The 21436-nt window shown below is 48.3% G+C and overlaps 1 protein-coding gene across 2 annotated transcripts in view; it reads right to left on the reverse strand.

Moving 5' to 3' along the window:
* bin3 (bridging integrator 3) overlaps nucleotides 1-21436 on the reverse strand; it is a 135572-nt gene that overhangs the window by 76963 nt on the left and 37173 nt on the right. For both annotated transcript variants that reach the window (XM_072485585.1, XM_072485586.1), the window contains exons 3-5: nucleotides 7138-7178; nucleotides 6829-6890; nucleotides 3473-3609 (exon numbers count right to left, since the gene is read on the reverse strand). In XM_072485585.1, coding sequence (XP_072341686.1) covers nucleotides 3473-3609; nucleotides 6829-6890; nucleotides 7138-7178 — 240 coding nt within the window. The remainder of the gene's footprint in view (nucleotides 1-3472; nucleotides 3610-6828; nucleotides 6891-7137; nucleotides 7179-21436) is intronic.

Consider the following 21436-nt stretch of genomic DNA (forward strand, 5'->3'; position numbering starts at 1 on the left):
GGAGCTCTGCTTGTGCGTTCAAACATGCATGTGTCTGGAACCTGAGAATCAGACACCTAGCCATGAATATAAATGCTGACTATGAATGGACAGCACAGCTACTTACAAACTTCACTTCAGAGAGCCCATGAAACACTTCACCATTCGGTACAAGATTTACGGCTAATTGCACACCACACTTTTCTAAATGTGCTCTCATGACGTACATGATCCCACAAAGGTCACATTTAAGGCTGCAGAAAATGGGAGTGGATTAGATAGGCATTTGAGAAGATGCTGCACAAAATGTTAATACACAAGGCAACATCGCATGGGGTAATTTATTAGCTTGTGTAGAGGACTGGCTGACGGACAGAAGGGGATAATTGGGCCTTTTGATGGTTGCCAAGATGTAACTGAATGATTTGGATGTAGGAATAGAAGGTACCCTAGCCAAATTTGCAGATGACACTAAAATAGGTGGGATAGTCAGAATCAAAGACCCCTCCCACCCGGCTTACTCACTCTTCCAACTTCTTCCATCGGGCAGGAGATACAGAAGTCTGAGAACACGCACGAACAGACTCAAAAACAGCTTCTTCCCCACTGTCACCAGACTCCTAAATGACCCTCTTATGGACTGACCTCATTAACACTACACCCTGTATGCTTCATCCGATGCCGGTGTTTACGTAGTTACATTGTGTACCTTGTGTTGCCCTATTATGTATTTTCTTTTACGTATTTTCTTTTATTTCCTTTTCATCCCATGTACTTAATGATCTGTTGAGCTGCTCGCAGAAAAATACTTTTCACTGTACCTCGGTACACGTGACAATAAACAAATCCAATCCAATCCAATCCAGTAAGTTGCAATGAGGAAATAAGAAATTTACAAATGGACATGGATAGGTTCAGTGACTGGGCCAAAATGTGGCAGATGGAGTTTAACATGAAAAAGTGTGAGGTCAACTTATTATCGCAATGGAGAGCAACTTCAGAGTGTTTCGGTGCAGAGGGACCTGGGTGTCCGAGTGCATTCATCGCAGAAAACTAGTCTGCAGTGACAGAAGGTAATAAGGAAAGCAAATGGAATTTTGGCCTTGAGAGCTACAGGAATAGAGTATAAAAGTAGGGAACTGTACAAGGCATTGATGAGACTGCACCGGGAGAATTGTATGCAGTTTTGGTCCCCTTATTTGAGGAGGGATGTAGTGGCCTTGGAGGCAGTTCAGAGGAGCTTCACTAGATTGATTCCAGAGATTGCGGCTTTGTCTTGTGAAGAGAGATTGAGGAGTTTAGGCCGAGACTCTCTCAAGTTTAGAAGAATGAGAGGAGATCAAATAGACTGTTTGTCGATGTACCATTTGTCAATGTACTCTGTCCATTATTCCTTTTGTCTAGAACATAGAACATAGAACAGTACAGCACAGAACAGGCCCTTCGGCCCTCGATGTTGTGCCGAGCTTTGTCCGAAACCAAGATCAAGCTATCCCACTCCCTGTCATTCTGGTGTGCTCCATGTGCCTATCCAATAACCGCTTGAAAGTTCCTAAAGTGTCTGACTCCACTATCAGAGCAGGCAGTCCATTCCACACCCTAACCACTCTCTGAGTAAAGAACCTACCTCGGACATTCCTCCTATATCTCCCACCCTGAACCTTATAGTTATGCCCTCTTGTAACAGCTACATCCACCCGAGGAAATAGTCTCTGAACGTCCACTCTATCTATCCCCCTCATCATCCTATAAACCTCTATTAAGTCGCCTCTCATCCTCCTCCGCTCCAATGAGACAAGCCCTAGCTCCCTCAACCTTTCCTCGTAAGACCTATCCTGCAAACCAGGCAGCATCCTGGTAAATCTCCTTTGCACCCTTTCCAATGCTTCCACATCCTTCCTATAATGAGGTGACCAGAACTGCACACAATACTCCAAATGTGGTCTCACCAGGATCCTGTACAGTTGCAGCATAGCCCCACGGCTCTGAAACTCAAGCCCCTTCTTAATAAACGCTAACACACTCTAGGCCTTCTTCACCGCTCTATCCACTTGAGTGGCAACTTTCAGAGATCTGTGGACAGGAACCCCAAGTTCTCTCTGTTCCTCCACATTCCTCAGAATCCTGGCGTTGACCCTGTAATCTGCATTCAAATTTTTCCTACCAAAATGAATCACCTCGCACTTATCAGGGTTAAATTGCATCTGCCATTTTCCGGCCCAGCTCTGCATCCTATCAACGTCTCTTTGCAGCCTACAACAGCCCTCCACCTCACCCACTACTCCACCAATCTTGGTGTCATCAGCAAATTTACTGACCCACCCTTCTATTATGTACGTTCTGTGTACGTTCCCTTGGCCGAAGAAAAATACTTTTCAATGTACTTCAGCACATGTGACAATCAATCGATGAGATGAGAAAGATATTGACAAAGTAGACATAGAGCAGATGCTGCCTCTTGTGGATGTAGAACAGGAGGTCATCATTTTAGGATTGGGGCAGATTTAAAACAGAGATGAGGTTGCGAATCTGTGGAATTCATGAACCCAGAGTGCGGTGGATGCTGGGATATTGAGTACATTTAGAGGAGATAGATAGTTATTTAATCAGTACTGGGTTGAAGATTTATGGAGAAGGAGTAGCACAGTGGAGTTGAGGCTGAAATGAGATCAGCCATGATCGTCTGGGATGGCAAAGCGGACTCAAGGGGCTGAATTGCCCAATCATACTCCTCGTTCTTATGCTTGATGGCCGGCGCAGACACCATGTGCCGAAGGGCCCCTTTCTGTGCTGTATGACTCATGGGATTACCGTCATATTGGAGAGGGACTTAGTTTAACATCACATCTGAAAAGTGCCGCTTCTGGCAGCGCTGCACTCACTCAGTACCGCAGTAGAATGTCAGCCCCAGATTATATGTTCACTCTGTGGGTTGCGAGTTGAACCCATTATTTTTGATTGAAGGGATCATAGAATCATAGAATTTACAGTGCAGAAGGAGGCCAATCGGCTCATCGAGTCTGCACCGGCTCTTGGAAAGGGCACCCTATCCCCATAACCCCACCCAACCTTTTTGGACACTGAGAGACAATTTACCCTGGCTAATCCACCTAATCTGCACATCTTTGGACTGTGGGAGGAAACCGGAGCACCCGGAGGGGACCCACGCAGACACGGGGAGAACGTGCAGACTCCACACAGACAGTGACCCCAGGCCGGGAATCGAACTTGGGACCCTGGAGCTGTGAGGCAACTGTGCCAACCACTGCGCTACCGTGCTGCCCATGGTGTGCCTTTCAAAATCTGCGCCGATTCTTTTCAACAATTGAATAGTTTGCCAGGCTGCTACTTCAGAGAGGACTGAAACTCAGCACGTCCTCAGTGCGAGTCAAGTTTCACGCAGGAAAATCCTCGGCCATTCACGAACCAGATGAGTTTTTACAGAAGAATAGCACAGTACTCCGTCCTGTCCACGTGTCAGTGAATTACAAACCTTTTCCTGGTTGAAGGCATCCATTCTCCGCATTGCCGTGTCCAGAGCTGTCACCGTCTCCATGAACATCTGATCTTGTTCACACAAAGGATTGGTCAGCAGGTCTGAAGAAATTTTCACGGCCGACTTTGACATTGCTGGAAGGAATATTACAGTCCTTATTTTAAAACGGGAAGGTGCCAATGTCAACAAAAGAAAGCCAACCTTCAAACACGCTCATCCCACAGGATTATTCCTGAGACTGGGCGCGAGGGTGACTTGATACTGCGAGTAGTGGAGGACAGCATTCCACAATTCACTATTATAAATGGGTTAATGTCTCCATTAAAATAACACAGAGAACTCTAATGACAATGTGTTAACCATTAGATCATTCATTAGAATTAATCTATTAATTACACCTCTTAGGTCTGAGCAGAATATTCATGCCTCATGTGTTACATAGAATCCACGAGTAGAGATTTGGTGAAACGTTGATGAAGCAGCCTGTGGCTCCCATGTTACAGATTAGTGAGGACACTGTAACACCCGGTTGGATATTTACCCCGAATTGGCTTTTGTCCTGGGTCACTCCACACTGGTGGAGTTGCCTGTTCGTCTTTCCCCATTTCGCAACACATAGAACCCCTGCAGTGCAGAAGGAGGCCACGCGACTCACCGAGTTGCACCGACGCTCCGAAAGAGCTCCCCATCGACGCTCATTCCCCCGCCCCATCCCCGTAACCCCTGCCTAACCTGCACAGATTTGGACTGCGGGAGGAAGCCGGAGCACCCGGTGGAAAGCAGAGGCTGGAACTGCACCCGGGTTCTTGACGCTGCGAGGCAGCAGAGCTAATCGCTGTGCCACCGTGCCGCTCTCACCTCCCTCCATTCATTAAAAGGGAGAGCCCAGGAGAAGGGAACGGAGTGAAACATTTGGAGATGTTATTGTGCAGTCAAGTGAGGGTGGGAAGTGAGGGTGGGAAGTGAGGGTGGGAAGTGAGGGTGGGAAGTGACGAGAAGCTTGATTCACGTGCCTGAAACAAATAAACTCGAATCCATCAAGCTGTGCGTTGTGTATAAGTTGGTGCTATTTTAATAATTACCAGTAGGTATGGGAGGGGGAAATGGGAATGGTACATTAGCAGAATCTGTGCATCTGACAGTGCACTTCAAAGCTCCATGTTTTCTGCTCCCTCTCCGCCACTCGCAATTCACCCAGAGAAATGCAATCATAGCCCATTTCTCTGAGTCACTGGCAGATTTGATGTTAACTCTTTCCGATCTGATCCCATTAGCATCAAATAGCAGGACAAAACCCAGCACAAAATGCCCCACACCTCGTCACAGCTCAATTGTGGCCTTACAGTACCGCTTGTCAGCCCTGGGGTTGGGGGGGGGGGGAGGTGCAGTAGGTAACACTGAGTCAGAAGTGTGTGTGGGTTCAGGTTTTATTGCACAGACAGACTCGCACAAAGAATGTCGGCTGATAAGTTGAGTGCCGGACTGAGAGAGTGCAGCATTGTTGTCTGTGCTCTCTTCCAAGGCCAGGCATTAAACCCGGATCCCGTCAGCCCTCTCGGCTGAATGTGAAAGATTTTGAAGGCTCAATTTTGGGCGGAGCAGGGGAGTTCGAAGCAGTGTGCCTCCCTCCATCAGCATGGCTCCATCAGATCACCTGGTCATTTTCACATTGCTGTTTGCGGGGACTGTGCTTTCTTTCTCAGCAAACTGGCTGCAACGCAGCAGTCAGGGCACCTCAAAAAATGTCTCGAATTTGCCATCAAGCATTTGGGGATTTCCCGAGTTCCAATTTACAATCTACAAATGTCGATTTTTCCTTCTGTTGGATCAAGTGACTGTGGAGCGGAAGATGAAAAATCGACAAATTTAGCCAAACCCAGTCCAGAATGTTTCAGCTGCTTTTTACTGATCTCTCGAAAGGCAGCTACATATTCCATGTCAGGCTGAAGACAGGTAACACACTGAAGGTGTGTTATTTCCAGCATCCAACATTTAAAACCAAAAACACAACATCCAGCAGAGTGTCAATTATCACTTTAGTGTGAGTCATGCAACAGTCACTATTCCTTTTTTTTGTCAGTGACCATTAAGCTCCATTACATAACATGCATCCAAACCTCTCATGTTATTTTGAAAGGATAATAGGTGTAAGAGATTGTGCAACGCAGAAGCACATCTTGAGGTTGGAGAGTGCTGCAATTGTTCTGCGGTTTGAACATGCACTTACACACCGAAACAGTGCACGCAGCTCATGGCTCCGTGCATTCAGCACAGTGGAGACGGGCCTTGAGGGGGGCCTTTTCTTTACCCAGCCCGTCAGACTGACAGCGCCCTGGCAGCCATGTCTGTGACGTACTCCTGCTTTTTATCATTCTCCGTGTTGTCTTTTGTCTTAAACTGTCTTAATTAGTTCCTGCCAAGTAAATAACCAGTTTCGGGAAAATATTGCAATCACCCGTCAGGACTGGAGAGTGAAGAGGACTTCGCAATCGTTAGAGATTCCCCGAAGACTGTGTTTCGCAGGAAATCTTTCCCCTTCATTTGATAAGGAAGAGTGATTTCACAGCGTTGATCGGATGAATGGACATACAGGTCACGGGATGGGATTCAGCACGCTGACTCAATCTTTCTCTTGTTAGGCGTGAATATAGTTTGCCGAGACTTGAGCACAAAATCTAGGGCGACACACCGGTGCGGTGCTGAGAGACAGCTGCAATACCGTAGGTGCGGCCTCTCGGGTGCCAGTGGGAAGATGCCAGAGCACCCTTTGGAAGGAGTGCAAGGCTCTTTCCCATGCTGCCGCAGAACCTACAACAGTGAACACAAGAGTACTTTCCTGGCAGCCCTGGGAAGTCCAACAGCCGTGAAAAGCACTCTCTGAATACGAGTTCTCTTTATCAAGTCCAAGGGGAACAAATATTTGCTTCAATGTTGTGACGTGGTCCCCATAATTCAAACTCAGCTGGCAAAGCGTCTGTGCCCACGTGGACAGACACATTCGCTAGGCTAATGGGAACAAGAGGACCCGTTTTTAAAGTTACGCCAGCGGGGAATGAGCTGGTGAATCGGAAGATTTGTCTTTTCCCAGAGGAGCAGGTTTGCCAGTTCGTTCAGGTTCACTGCGAAAAGGGGGCAGGAGAACCCTCGTTCCTGTCCTCGAGCACAGAACCCACATCCATGCTACCCCCTCTTCCCTCCATCTCCTCCTCGGCCACTCCACTCCGGCACAAACATGTTTGTGAATGTGGTGAGAAGGCGTCTGTCTTGCCTCCCTATCTGCAGGCAGTTTGAGGTGTGCTTTCCACAGAACCCACACCTCTCCCAGTTCTACTCCGTGCAGTACAAGGTCCTACCTATATCCGCCTCAGTGCTCCTCTTCATATCCTTATGCAGCTTCTTAATCTGATCTTCCAGCCTGAATGTAAAACAGCGAAAGAAAGTGATCACTTTCACAGATTGAGCAACATCTCACACATGGAAAAATGGTATGTTTCTTTAATTGCCCCAACAACTTTAAATTTTCTGTCTGAATTAAATGTCCCCACTCGATGCCTTCAATCAATCAAACATTGTGTAAAGGAAACAAAAAAGTGGAGGGCAATTAAGCTTTAAACGGCAGCACAGTATTTTCACTTTGTGCAGATTTGAAGTCTGATACTCACTGCTGGAGTTTGCCATATTCCCGCTCAAAATCTCTCTCCACCTGCAGATTTATACGAGAGAAAACATCAGTCAGCAAAAGGGGTGAGAGATGTAAAGGACTCAGTAGGATGGCTGGGAGTGCAGCAGCCTCTGTACAAAATCCCACGTTTGGAAACTAGACTGGTAAACGTTGCCCCGGCTAAGTGAGCAGGACGGGCAGCTTGGTCAGCAGGCTGGTCGACGTCCTCTTGGGGATATCGTTCACAGAATCATACAACAACACAGCACAATCATTCAGCCCATCTTTCAAAGACTAATCCAGTTGGTTCCACTCCCCTCCTCTTGCCCAACATTTCTCCAACTTGTACTCCTCCGACTATTGAATCAGATTTTATTTCTGCAAGCGATTTTGGAATCCATTTCCACTGCCCTATCGGGAAGAACATCCTGAATCCGAACCATCCCAGTTTAAATGAAACCATCTTGAACAGTTGCAGTCCAGCTGGAGTACAGCCCTTTGAGCAGGACGTATCAGCTGAGGTGGAATCAGAGACACTTCTAAACGGTTGGAACATTAATCCAGCCAGGTGATTCTCGCATTGGCCCCTAACACCCTTGCCAACCAAGCAAGACCGAAACACGGCCGTGAGAATCAGAGTGACAGCAGAGTAACAGGTCACTCAGCTCACCATGTCTGAGCCAGTGTCCCTCGCCACGTGAGCCCCTCACAGTCTAGCCTCATACCCTACCTCTTTCAAACAGCTCCCCCAATTTCTGTTAACAGGAACCTGGTCAGGGTGGATTTTGCTCGTCAGTTTGACCGAACCTTGGTCAAATGAACCCTTTCGGCTTTGGTGAAAAGACCCCCAGTTTCTCAAATCTCTCCCATCAGTGATCCCGGATTCCTGCAGGAATTTGTTAGAGAAACGGCGAACAACAGGGAGACAGAAATATTTATTGACAGCTGTTGGCTTTTCAAAAACACATTGATGGGATGTGGGTGTCGCTGGGCTAGGCCAGCATTTGCTGCCCATCCCTAATTGCCTCTTGAGAAGGTGGTGGGTGAGCCGCCCTCTTGAACCGCTGCAGTCCCTGTGGTGTAGGTACACCCACAGTGCTGTTAGGGAGGGAGGTCCAGGATTTTGACCTGTTTGGTTCCGACTCGGGCCTCGTTTTAGCCGCTGGTTTGATCAGCAGTCCATCCATGCCTCTGAATCGGTGCTACCATTCCTTATCTGGTTACAACAAGCTCCAGAACTCACACAAAGCTTTGAACACCAGTGACGGGCACAGTTGCGACACACGCGAACTGTTTGAAAGTAAAAGTGAACAGCTACAGTCGAGAGAGAGAGGACGGAACGCTGAGCACATAGTGGGGATCGCTGCTATAACTCAGGCTTTGAAGAGCCAAAAGACTGGAGCACAGAAATGACTATTTGCAACATTAGAATACCGCTGTTTAATATGTTTTGATATTATCTTAATGGAGACGGGGCATAGTTTCCATTCGAATTAGAATTGTTGAAGAACATTACATGGATGGTTTGAGCCTTCCTATGCTATTACAAAGTCATTTCTGGACTTGTAACTTAACGACCAGCACTATTACATGTGATAATCAGAACGGGGCGTGTCAGGATATCACACTGCTATTCCAATCTGATACACCAGGGACTGATTCTTCTACCCCCACCCCACCCACCCGCCCCACACCCACCCAACACCCCCCCAGCCCGACAGTGCAGTCAGGAGTTACTGAACCTCGGAATGTGGGTCCCCACTACACCCTCAAAATGAACCCTCGCCAGGCAGAGGGCACAGCAGGGACCTTCCCGTCCTTCTTTCCTCTGCTTCTGACACATTGCAGAAGTTTACGAAATGTGCATCCTCCGGTATTCCTGCGACTGGGCAGAGATGCCAGCAGCTTCAGACAGGATTCCAGCTGCCTGTGACTGAGGCCTGGTGTAGGTACTCCCATTCAGTCAGACAGGGAGTGTAGTGTAGGGGCTGGTTTAGCACAGTGGGCTAAACAGCTCGCTTGTAACACAGAACAAGGCCAGCAGCGCGGGTTCAATTCCCGTACCGGCCTCCCCGAACAGGCGCCGGAATGTGGCGACTAGGGGCTTCTCACAGCGACTTCACTGAAGCCTACTTGTGACAATAAGCGATTGTTATTATTATTGTGTCCCGTCACAGCCCAGCTTCTCAACAAGAGCACTGAAACACTTAGATGGTCCATCAAATGGTTCAATGTAACCTGGCACTTGTGACTTATGCTTCATTTTTTTTCAGACTGCTAATTTCAATACCCAATGAAAATACATTTTCCGAAAAGCAGTTTCTGAGAGATTTATCAAATCCGACAAGATTCAGCCTAACTGTTCCACACTGGCATTTCTCCTGCACGCGGGACTCCTCCCAGCTCTCTATAATCTCGCCCTATCAACATATCCTTCTACTCCATTCTCCCCCATGTGTTAAACCAGCTCCCCCTCAAACACGTCTGCACTATTTGGCTGGATAGGATTCAGCAGGATACCCCCGACACACAACCAGCTCCTTCCCTGGATAGGAATTTCAAATTCATCAAGCTTCATAGATTCATAGAATTTACAGTGCAGAAGGAGGCCATTCGGCCCATCGAGTCTGCACCGGCTCTTGGAAAGAGCACCCTACCCAAGGTCAACATCTCCACCCTAACGCCATAACCCAGTAACCCCATCCAACACTAAGGGCAATTTTGGACACTAAGGGCAATTTATCATGGCCAATCCACCGAGCCTGCACATTTCTGGACTGTGGGAGGAAACCGGAGCACCCGGGGGAAACCCACGCAGACACGGGGAGAACATGCAGACTCCGCACAGACAGTGACCCGAGCCGGAATCGAACCTGGGACCCTGGAGTTGTGAAGCAATTGTGCTATCCACAATGCTACCGTGCTGTCAAGTGACAGGTAACCTCTCCCCTTTCTCATCTCACTCCATCTCTCCCCACTTGACAACACGACATGCAAAATACCTCCTGCCTGCCTTCCCCTGAGCACACCGACTGGTTCGTTCCATTTACTGCAGCGCAGCGTAGACTTTGAGGTGGGAGCCCGACACAAGAGAATGAAAAAGGGGCTGGTTGGTGTCCCCAGTGCGAGATGATTCCAGGGCCAGAGGATTGGAGTTTAAACAGACTGGGTGTTAGGTGCAGCGAGTCTCTAGAAAAAGGGAATATTGCAACGGTCAGTGCCGACTCGGCACAGTTCTGGAAGTGACTGGGACTGCCTATCCAGGAGTGATCACACAACAATTTGAGATTATTGGCCCTGTCTTTTATGATTTTCACACTGGACCTATCAGCAGGAATATGTTCCGTAAATGCACGTATTATTTTTGCCTGCCTGTGTAGTGGAGTTGGAGCTGTATGTTCATTTCATGTGCTGTTGAATGGGAAATTGTGCATTATGGTTAAGAGATACATGTAAGCTGTTCTTGTTAGATCTCAAGTTTAAAAGTTTAAATATTGTTTTTCTTTTGTTATAATAAAGTTTTGTTTGAAAAAAAAATAAATAACCAAGCCCTATTTCTCACGCCAGGAGCGAATCAGTCTTTTAAGCACAGTCTTAAAAATAAGAAAACATGCGGTTCTCGTCCATTATCTGAGCAACTGTTGGGATCTGACCTGGTGTCTGTAACGCACACACTCATCTGTCCATCCACCAATTCTCCATTTATCATCAAGACTTCTACTCACTCCAACTCAGAACCTCAAAACCTTTCAAACTCCTTACCCTCCTCAGAGTTCACAACCCCTAATACCTCTTCAGCTTTGATTTACTTGGAGCCCTGGAGGTGCAGTAAGGCGTCCAGCCAGGCACCATCTCACGCCAAACGCCCTCGACCACAACTGTAATTCCTTGGCAACGCACGTGTCTTCTGCCAACATTTCCTGAAACCCGTGCTCAAGACCTCCATTCCCAGCAGTTAAAATACGAGCTCCCGGCCATGTTCCAGTGAGCACTGCCCTCTTTAACTGTCCACCCATCAGGCGGTCTGAGACGCTTTCTCTGGAGCGCTTCTGTCGCAATTTCATCATGTCTGTGACAGGCGAAGCCAAAATGTTCGAGTTGTAAGAGAAATACCTCCTCCCTGTGTCCAAATCACACTTCCCAATTGGGCTTTTCCTTTGAAAGGAAACTTTGCCATTTTGTTGCGCCCTGCCCCCTGCACACAAGGTCCCTCAGCCCTGTAAAAATAAAGCACAGTATAAAACCCGGAAGAATCTCACACACAACTGTTTTCCAATAACATCATGTTGGATCTCTGCTGCAAATGTGCACCTTTCTGGTTTTAATGCCACTTTTCCAGTGAAATGATAGAGAAGCAACATTTCTGTGGCCCATTCAGCACTCAAAAGGTCTATTTTCATTCCAGCCTGGATGATTCAGCCGACACTGTTTGACCTGCTGAATACTCAGATCGATGAATCATTCACAGTATTAAGAGCTGGCCATTCACAGTGATCGGCATGGCAGATACAATAATCACCGACTCAATCTGTTCGACATTTACAGATGTCACAAATATAATCCCCAGTGACTACATGATAATTGTGGAATAAAGTGGGGGTATGCAGATAGCCCTGACACTGCATGATTACAGTCAGGAAAGGCTTCAAGAAATGGTTGCCAAATCATGATGGGTTTTGACAAAGTAAATAATGATACAAGTTGTTTCGAGTCGCAAGAAGGTCGGCACCAGAGGACACAAATTTAACATAATTGGCCACAGAGCCAGAGGTGAGGATTTATTTTTCACATGCAGCGGGCTGTTATGATCTGGAACGCACTGCTTGAGAAGATGATGGAAGCAGATTCAATGCTAATATTCAAAACAAAATCACAAGCAACTGAAGGAAGGTGGGGCAAGAGCAGGGGAGTGGAAATAATTGAGAAGATCTTTCACAGAGTTAGAACAGGGATAACGGACCGATTGGCCACATTCTGCACTGCAAAGTCCCAGGATTTCAACTCTCTCCTGTGGGCCTTCTCCAGGACAAAGATTAAGCTCAGCTTCCGAAGGCAGTTCATCCTTCAATGATCCGGCGCGGACGCAATGGGCAAGGGCGCAGCGGAGAATCAAACCTGCTCACTTTGAGGAAGTTGGGAAAAAGTCCCAGTTTCTTTTTTTTTCCCAATTAAAGGGCAATTTAGCGTGGCCAGCCCACATATCCTACACATCTTTTTTGGATTGTGGAGGTGAGACCCACGCAGACACGGGGAGAATGTGCAAACTCCACACGGACAGTGACCCGGGGCCAGGATCGAACCCGGGTCCTCAGCGTCCTGAGGCAGCAGTGCTGACCACTGCCCCGCAATGCCGGCCTCAGAGTTCCACCTCTTTCACTTGTGAGTCTCTGGTTTGCCTGCAACAAGCAAAGAACTGAGGCAGCGTTGAAGGAAAGGCTTTGTGCCTTGCACAATCTCAGGACATGGTAAAGCTCACGAGGGCCAATGAGTGGGAGTCCGTGGTGTGATGGAGAAATTTAACGCCCTCTCTCTCAGGATATGTTTCCCAGTTGCAAAGCTGGAAATCGGAAACCTTGCTGCTTTTCCACTTGGAAAGGTATCTCCAGGAGTTACATTCCAAGAACACCGAGTTGCAGCATCATCATTATCCGCACTGAATGGGGGAACTCGGTGTCACTGAATGTACACTTTGAAACTCCAACATGACTTTGAGCTGGGGAAGGTAACCCAAAAATCAGGGAGAAGTTATTTTTTTATTCATTCATGGGGTGCGAACATTGTTTCCCATCCCTAATTGCCCCTTGAGAAGGTGGTGGTGAGCTGCCTTCTTGAACCACTGCTATCCATGTAGGTACACCCACAGTGCTGTTAGGGAGGAGTTCCAAGATGTTGCCCCAGCGACAGTGAAGGAACGGCCGATATATTTCCCAGTCAAGATGGTGAGTGACTCGGAGGGGAACCTCCAGGTGGTGGGGTTCCCAGGTATCTGCTGCTCTTGTCCTTTTAGATGGCAGTGGTTGTGGGTTTGGAAGGTGCTGCCGAAGGAGGTTTGCTGAGTTGTTGACGGGCCTCTTACAGACAAGACACATTGCTGAACCTGTTAGACAGTAGTGGTGGACTGGGCGCCAGTCACTTGGAACCAGGTACGGGGTCCGTCCAAAAGGGCGCGAAGCCCCTGGGGACTATAAAATAGAGTCCCCAAGTTCAATTTGTCCTTCTTGGCAGGGTCTCTCAGCAGCTCGAAACAACCCTTGACCGTGACCTGCCTAGCAGCTGCACCAACCAAGTAAGTCTCCAGTCAACGCTTGCTATGAGATCGGCGCTCCCGGCTACCAGGCCATACCAGCTTTGAAGCCTGCAGACTCAGAATCGAACAAAAGGCCATTTGTTCCCCTGACCTGGTGGGCCAGTTCCAAAGCTAAGTATCGGCCTTTTAGTGTCAGAGATAGTCTAGTAAGTAGAGTTTATACATGAGTAGTGATTGACTGTGTGTATTAAATGTGTTTTGATTTGAATCTTACTAACTGGTGTATTGAGTTATTGATCAGCACTTGAACTTGAACCTCGTGGTGGTATCATAAAGATACCTGGCGACTCGAGAGCAAAGGTTACAGAAACATAGCAAATTAAGAAAAGACACAACGAGCAACATTTACTAAGAGCCAACCAAAAGTTAGCAACATAAGAGAGTACACTAACAGGGAACTGAGGGAGTAGAATAAGGCCAAGTGTGAACTCATCCGCTTTGGTAAGAACAGGAAGGCACATTTTGTTTAAAATGCTGCTATGCAGAAGGTTTGGGTGTCCGCACAGCTGAATCACAGGGGGCACAGCAAAGCAATTTGAGGACAGATGGTATATTACCCTTGATCGTGAGGGGTTTGGAGTACCCACGAGTAAGGAGGCCTTGCTGCAATTGTTTTGGTCTTTGGCGAGCTCACAGCTGGAGCAGTGTGTAGCTTTCGATCTCTTTTCCTCAGCGTGGGTATATTTGCCTGAGATGGACTGCAACAAAGGTTCACCTGAGATGACAGGGTTGTCATAGAAACATGGAAAATAGAAGCAGGAGGAGGCCATTCGGCCCTTCGAGCCTGCTCCGCCATCATTATGATCATGGCTGATCATCAAGTTCAATAACCTGATCCCACCTTCCCCCCATATCCCTGGATCCCTTTAGCCCCAAGAGCTGTATCTAAGTCCTGCTTGAAATTACACAATGTTTTGGCCTCAACTACTTTCTGTGGGAGTGAATTCCACAGATTCCCCGCTCTCTGGGTGAAGAAATCTCTCCTCACCTCAGTCCTAAAAGGTTATCCTCAAACTCTGACCCCGAGTTCTGGACTCCCCCACCATCGGGAACATTCTTTCTGAATCTATCCTCTCCAATCCTATTAGAATTTTGCAGACTTCTGTAAAATCCCCTCTCGCTCTTCTCAACTCCAATGAATATAATCCTAACCGACTCAGTCTCTCCTCATATGACAGTCCCGCCATCCAGGAATCAGCCTGGTAAACCTTCGCTGCACTCCCTCCATAGCAAGAACATCGCCGCTCCTGCACTGTCGCTGGGGCAACATCCTGGAACTCCCTCCCTAACAGCACAGTGGGTGTACCTGCACCTTAAGGACTGCAGCGGTTCAAGAAGGCAGCTCACCACCACCTTCTGAAGAGCAACTAGGGATGGGCAATAAATGCTGTTCTAACCAGCGACGCACACATCCCGTAAATGAATTTTTAAAAATCCTTCCTCAGATAAGGACACCAAAACTGCCCACAATACTCCAGGTGTGGCCTTACCAATGCCCAATACAATTGAAGTAAAACATCCCTATTCGTTTCCTCCAATGCTCTTGCACTGAAGGCCAACATACCATTTACCTTCTTTACTGCCTGCTGTACCTGCGTGCCTACTTTCAGCGACTGATGCACGAGGACACCAAGGTCTCGCTGAGTATCCACCTCTCTCAATGACCCATTCAAATAATAATCTGCCTTCCTATTTTTGCTACCAAAGTGGATCACCTCACATTTATCCACATTATACTGCATCTGCCATGCATGTGCCCACTCACTCAGCCTGTCCAAATCCCGCTGAAGCATCTCTGCAGCCTCCTCACAGCTCACCCTCCCACCCAACTCGGTGTCATCTGCAAATTTGGAGATAATACATTTAGTTCCCTCGTCCAAATCATTAATATATAACGTGAACAGTTGGGGTCCTAGCACAGGTCCTCTGATTAGACATGCCGGACTGGACGTTTAACCGAGGAGTTGAGAAGAATGAGAGTTGGCCTCACTGAAATGTCTAAATTCTTCGAGAGTTTGGCAGGGTCGGTACTGAGAGGCTGTTTCCCCTGGCTCGAGTATGGAACATTGGGGTCACAACCTCAGGATAAAGGGGTCAGTCATTCAGGATTGAAACGAGGGAACATCTCGTTACCTGGAGGGTTGGAAATCAGTATCCCAGAAAACTCCGGATTACTGGTCGTCCTCTGTCTTTGATAGATTTTTGGATCAAAGGGAATCCAGGCATAGGGCAACAAACTGGGGTTGATATTCCAGATCAGCCATGATCTTTATGAATGGCTGTGAAATCTCAAGGAGCCGCCTCCCTCATCCGTTCTTTGATCCTCCCCTTTGCTCGGAAAATACTAAATTGCGAAGGAAGGCCCACAGCATTTCCCACAACACAGTCGCTTGTTACAGCAGAGGTTGAACACTGATGAAAAGAGAGGTATGTTGCTGAAACTTTTCATCGTAGACTCATCAGGGCAAATGCAAGAATGCCAAATTTCCAAGTGCATGTCCTGTGCGCATGATTAGCTACACTAGCAACCAAGTTAGGATCATCAGTCGGGCTCATAACGTGGGTCATTTATACTGGCTCGAAGCAACATACATTCAAACGCAAACAAAAGTAATATGGCCAAGCCTTGGGTTTTCTTTCAAACTTCCGGGAGTTGGGGAGCACACAGTTCCTTGGCCAATCAGAGTCAACTTGCCAACCAATCAGAACCTGTGGTTTGAATTGCGGTGATTCTTTGAAATTTGGTATTCTTGTGTGTGACAGAATCAGCAACATGTAGGTTAGATGGCTTTTGTTTTGGTGCACCATCGTGGGCCGAAGGGCCTGTACTGCGCTGTATCGTTCTATGTCTCTCTTCTCAACAATGTGCAGTTCCAATTTCTTATTCCTGAAAAAACAGAAATATAATAGCCCTTAACTGTGCTTTTTCAATGAACAACTGAACGACACAGCACATTTGCGGCAAGGTGAAAGAATTGGCATGAGGCCTGAGTACGAGGGGGCGGATGCAAGTTTAAAACTACCGGAATTCTGCAGAAACACTCATTTCACTGAGCAAGTGGCTAATCTATGTAACAGGCTCCCAAGAGACACAACGGAAGCAGAGAGCACAGATTCAGTCGGATGCAAATCAGAACGTTTATTTCAGCAAGTATCATTTTAGGTATGCCCCATGCAACAAACACAGAGAAAAAATATTTTCTTTCATTCCGAGGCGGTGGGCATTGCGAGCAAGACCAACATTTCATGATATTCAGAAGGTAATGGTGACCTCCCCCCCGCCCCCCCCCCACTCACCGCAATGCGTACGACTGGGCCATTTCGGTGGTCCAGTTTCAAATCAACGACATCGAGGTCAGTCCAGAGCCACATCTGGCCAGACTGGGTAAGTGTGAAACATCTTGATGTGGAGATGCCGGCGTTAGACTGGGGTGAGCACAGTAAGAAGTCTTACAACGCCAGGTTAAAGTCCATCAGGTTTGTTTGGAATCACTAGCTTTCGGAGCGCTGCTCCTTCCTCAGGTGAGTTCATTATCATCTGATTCATTATCTTGGCTGATCATCCAACTCACTCACCCTGTTCCCACCTTCCCCCCGTATCGTTTGATCCCCTTCACCGGAAGTGCTGTATCTAATTCATACACAGATACATAGAACATGCAGTGCAGAAGGAGGCCATTCGGCCCATCGAGTCTGCACCGACCCACTTAAGCCCTCAACTCCACCCTATCCCCATAACCCAATAACCCCACCTAACCCTTTTTTTGGACACTAAGGGCAATTGATCATGGCCAATCCGCCTAACCTGCATATCTTTGGTCTGTGGGAGGAAACCGGAGCACCCGGAGGAAACCCACGCCGACACGGGGTAAAGGTGCAGACTCCGCACAGACAGTGACCCAAGCCGGGAATCGAACCCGGGACCCTGGTGCTGTGAAACCACGTGTGCTAACCACTGTGCTACCGTGCTGCCCGAAATACCTTCTTGAAAACATACAGTAGAAATATAGTAACGAAAATAGGAGCAGGAAGAGGCCTATCGGCCCTTCGAGCCTGCTCCGCCATTTATTTTGAGAATGGCTGATCATACAACTCAATAGCCTAATCCCACCTTCCCCACACACACCCCCCCCCCATATCCTTTGATCCCCTTCGCCCAAGTGCTGCAATGTTTTGTCAACTGCTTCCTGTGGGACTGAATTCCACAGGCCGACCACTCTCTGGGTGAAGAAATTTATCCTCCTCTGTCCTAAATGGTCTCCCCCGTATCCTCAGACTGTGAGCCCTGTCTCTGGACCCCCCCCACCATCGGGAACATCCTTCCTGCATCTACCCCGTCCAGTCCTGTGAGAATTTTATAGGTTTCTATTAGATCCCCCTCATTCTTCTGCACTCCAGCGAGAACAATCCTAACCAACTCAATCTCTCCTCATATGTCAGTACTGCCATACCCAACAAAGCAGGGTCGCAGCGCGCCCCCAACAGAGGGGACGGCGCCAGGCCCGGGGGGGGGGGGGCAACTCACCAGAGACGGGTGAGCAGGGGAAAGAGGGACAAAAGAGAGGTATATAGGAGAGAGGAGAAAAAGAAGGGGGAAGGGAGGGACCGGGGGTGGGACGGGACACAGGGAAGGAGGGACAAACAAGGCTAGAAAGAGAATAACAATAGAGCTGCAAAGTGCCACAACCAACTCAGCGACCAATTTAAATGAGTGTGCCACCACCGTCACAGACGTCATCAGCAAATGTGTGGATGACTGCGTGCCAAAGAAAGCTAGTACGTACGTTCCCCAACCGGAAACCATGGGCACGATTCTCCGACCCCCCACCGGGTTGGAGAATCGCCGGGGGCTGGCGTGAATCCCGCCCCCGCCGGGCCCGCCCCCGGCGATTCTCCGGTCCGCGATGGGCCGAAGTCCCGCCGGCTGGCGTGGGTTGAACCACCTTTCAAACGGCGGGACAAGGCGGCACGGGCGGGCTCCGGGGTCGCGGGGCGATCAGGCCCCGGGGGGTGCCCCCACGGTGGCCTGGCCTGCGATCGGGGCCCACCGATCCGCGGGCGGGCCTGTACCGTGGGGGTACTCTTTTCCTTCCACCTTCGCCATAGTCTTCACTATGGTGGAGGCGGAAGAGACCCCCTCCCCTGCGCATGCGCGGGGATGCTGTGAACGGCCGCTGACGCTCCCGCGCATGCGTCGCACGGCGAAGTCATTTCCGCGCCAGCTGGCGGGGCGGAAATCAGTCCAGCTCGGGCCTAGCCCCTCAAGGTGAGGACTCGGCCCCTCAAGATGCGGAGAATTCTGCACCTTTGGGGCGGCGCGATGCCGGACTGATTCGCGCCGTTTTTGGCGCCGGTCGGCGGACATCGCACCGATTGCGGAGAATCCCGCCCCACGGCTCAATCGCGAGATTGGCTCCCTACTGAAGGACAGATCTGAGGCGTTCAAGTCAGGGGACCCTGACCTATACAAGAAATCCAGGTACGACCTCCGCAAAGCCATCCGGAATGCCAAGAGAGAATATCAAACCAAGCTGGAGTCACAGACAGACTCTCGGCAGTTGTGGCAAGGACTAAAGAACATAACGGGCTACAAAGCGAAGCCGAACAGTATCTCCGGCAGCCACGCACCCCTCCCCGATGAACTCAATGCATCGACGCCCAAATGTATTTGTACACCCCCAGTTCCCCCTCCCCGCCCCCACAAACAGATGCCTACTTTTGTGCTAAAGACTATACTGCCAATTGTACAGAGCTGCTGCTGTTGAGCGAGCACATAATACCCTACCAGTTATTCTATTCTAACTTTTTTTATGCTGTTGTTTTGTTTTTTGTGTGTGTTCCCTTCTCTTCTGTGTATATATATCTATATGTATGTATTCTACTTTGTGTACATCACGGTAAATATACTTTGTTCAAAAACCCAATAAAAAACATTTATAAAAAGAAAAGTACTGCCATCCCAGGAATCAGCCTGGTAAACCTTCGCTCCACAGCAAGAACATCCATAGCATTCTCTCCATAGCAAGAACATCCTTCCTCAGAGAAGGAGACCAAAACTGCCCACAATACTCCAGATGTGGTCTCCCCAAGGCCCTGTGTAATTGCAGCGAGACATCCCAGCTCCTGTACTCAAATCCTCTCGCTGTGCCTTCTCACTGCCTGCTGTGCCTGTGCATGTTTACCTTCAGCAACTGGTGTATGAGGTGTCCTAATTTATGACCATTCAGATAATAATCTGCCTTCCGTTTTTGCTACCAAAGTGGATATGCAAATTATACAGCATTTGTCATTTCCTTTCCCACTCACTCAGCCTGTCCAATCACACTGGGGGATCTCTGCATCCTCCTCACAGCTCACCCTCCCACCCAACTCGGTGTTATCTGCAAATTTTGAGATATTACATTTACTACCCTCCTCCAAATCATTAATATATATTGTGAATAGCTGGGGTCCCAGCACCGACCGTTGCGGTACCCCACTAGACACTGCCTGCCATGTGAAAAAAGTCCCGTTAATTCCGACTCTTGTTTCCTGTCTGCCAACCAGTTTCTATTCATGTCAATGCACTACTCCCAATCCCGTGTGCTTTAATTTTACACACTAATCACTTGTGTGGGACTCTGTTGAAAGCTTTCTGAAAGTCCAAATAAACCACATCCACTGGCTCCCCCTCGTCAACTCTACTGGGTACATCCTCGAAGATTCCAGTAGATTTGTCAAGAATGATTTCACCTTCATAAATCCATGCGGACTCTGTCCTATAAAATCTTTGATATTGGATTCTGGAATTTTCCCCACTACCGACATCAGGCTGACTGGTCTATAATTCCCTGCTTTCTCTCGACTTCCCTTTTTAAACAGTGGGGTTACATTAGCTACCCTCCAATCTGCAGGAACTGTTCCGGTGTCTATAGAATCCCGGAAGATGACCACCAACGCATCCACCATTTCTCGGCCCACTTCCTGAAATTCTCTGGGGTGTAGATTATCAGGCCCTGGGGACTTATCGGCCTTCAATCCCAACAACTTCCCCAACACCATTGATTGCCTTCAGTTCTTCCCTCTCACCAAACCCTGTGTTCCTCAACATTTCTGGCAGGTTATTTGTGTCCTCCTTTGTGAACACAGAACCAAAGTCTGTGTTTAGTTAGTCAGCCATTTCTTCGCCCCCATTATAAATCCCCCGATTTCTGACAGTAAGGGACCAACATTTTTCTTCACCAATCTTGTTCTCTTCCCATACTTATAGAAGCTTCATATTCCAGATTTGACTACTCAATGTTTACATTCTCCAGCTGTTCTGGTGGGATTTGAACTCATGTTCTGCATCATTAGTCCAGGTGTCTGGATTACAAGTTTAGTAACGTAAATACGTACCACCGTAACATATAACTGAGAGACCCAAATAACCAACGTGGTGAAATATACAAGAGGCATTCGGAAAGCCCAGGCACTCACAAATGGACAGCCTTCAATGCTTCAACTTCAAACACGCGCACAGCTGCTTGCAAAGCTGCTGTGTCTGGGACTTTTTATAGCATTTTCCTTGTGTTCGGATTCCCTTCATACAACTGTTTGTGAGCTCATGCATGCAGGGGTTTGTGAAATAAATGGCTTCGGTGCAATGGGGGTAACCTTTACTCGGCAGCAGAGAAATGGCTCAACCTCTTGGGAGTGTGAGCTCTCGCACAGTCTCATTTGGTGGGGGAGGTTCTAATGGTGGCCCAGGCTGTCATGGGTGGGAGGGCAGGGGTGAGGCGCATAACATTTTCCAACAGTGGTCCTGAGCGAGGGGAGCATTCTACTGCGTTAGTTTATAAACCAGAGGAAGAACCCCTGCTCCTCCTGGCCCACAAGCAGTGCTGTAAAGGCATGCACGTCATGGATTCAGCCGCTTTTCGCCTCGCTTTAGGTGCCGGGTTTCCAGAGGGCCAGGAAACCCGGTCAGCGAAAAATAGAATCGCTTTTAGAGTCATGGCACAATGCCTCAATA

The sequence above is a fragment of the Scyliorhinus torazame genome, chromosome 20, assembly GCF_047496885.1.
Source record: "Scyliorhinus torazame isolate Kashiwa2021f chromosome 20, sScyTor2.1, whole genome shotgun sequence".
Classification (NCBI taxonomy): domain Eukaryota; kingdom Metazoa; phylum Chordata; class Chondrichthyes; order Carcharhiniformes; family Scyliorhinidae; genus Scyliorhinus; species Scyliorhinus torazame.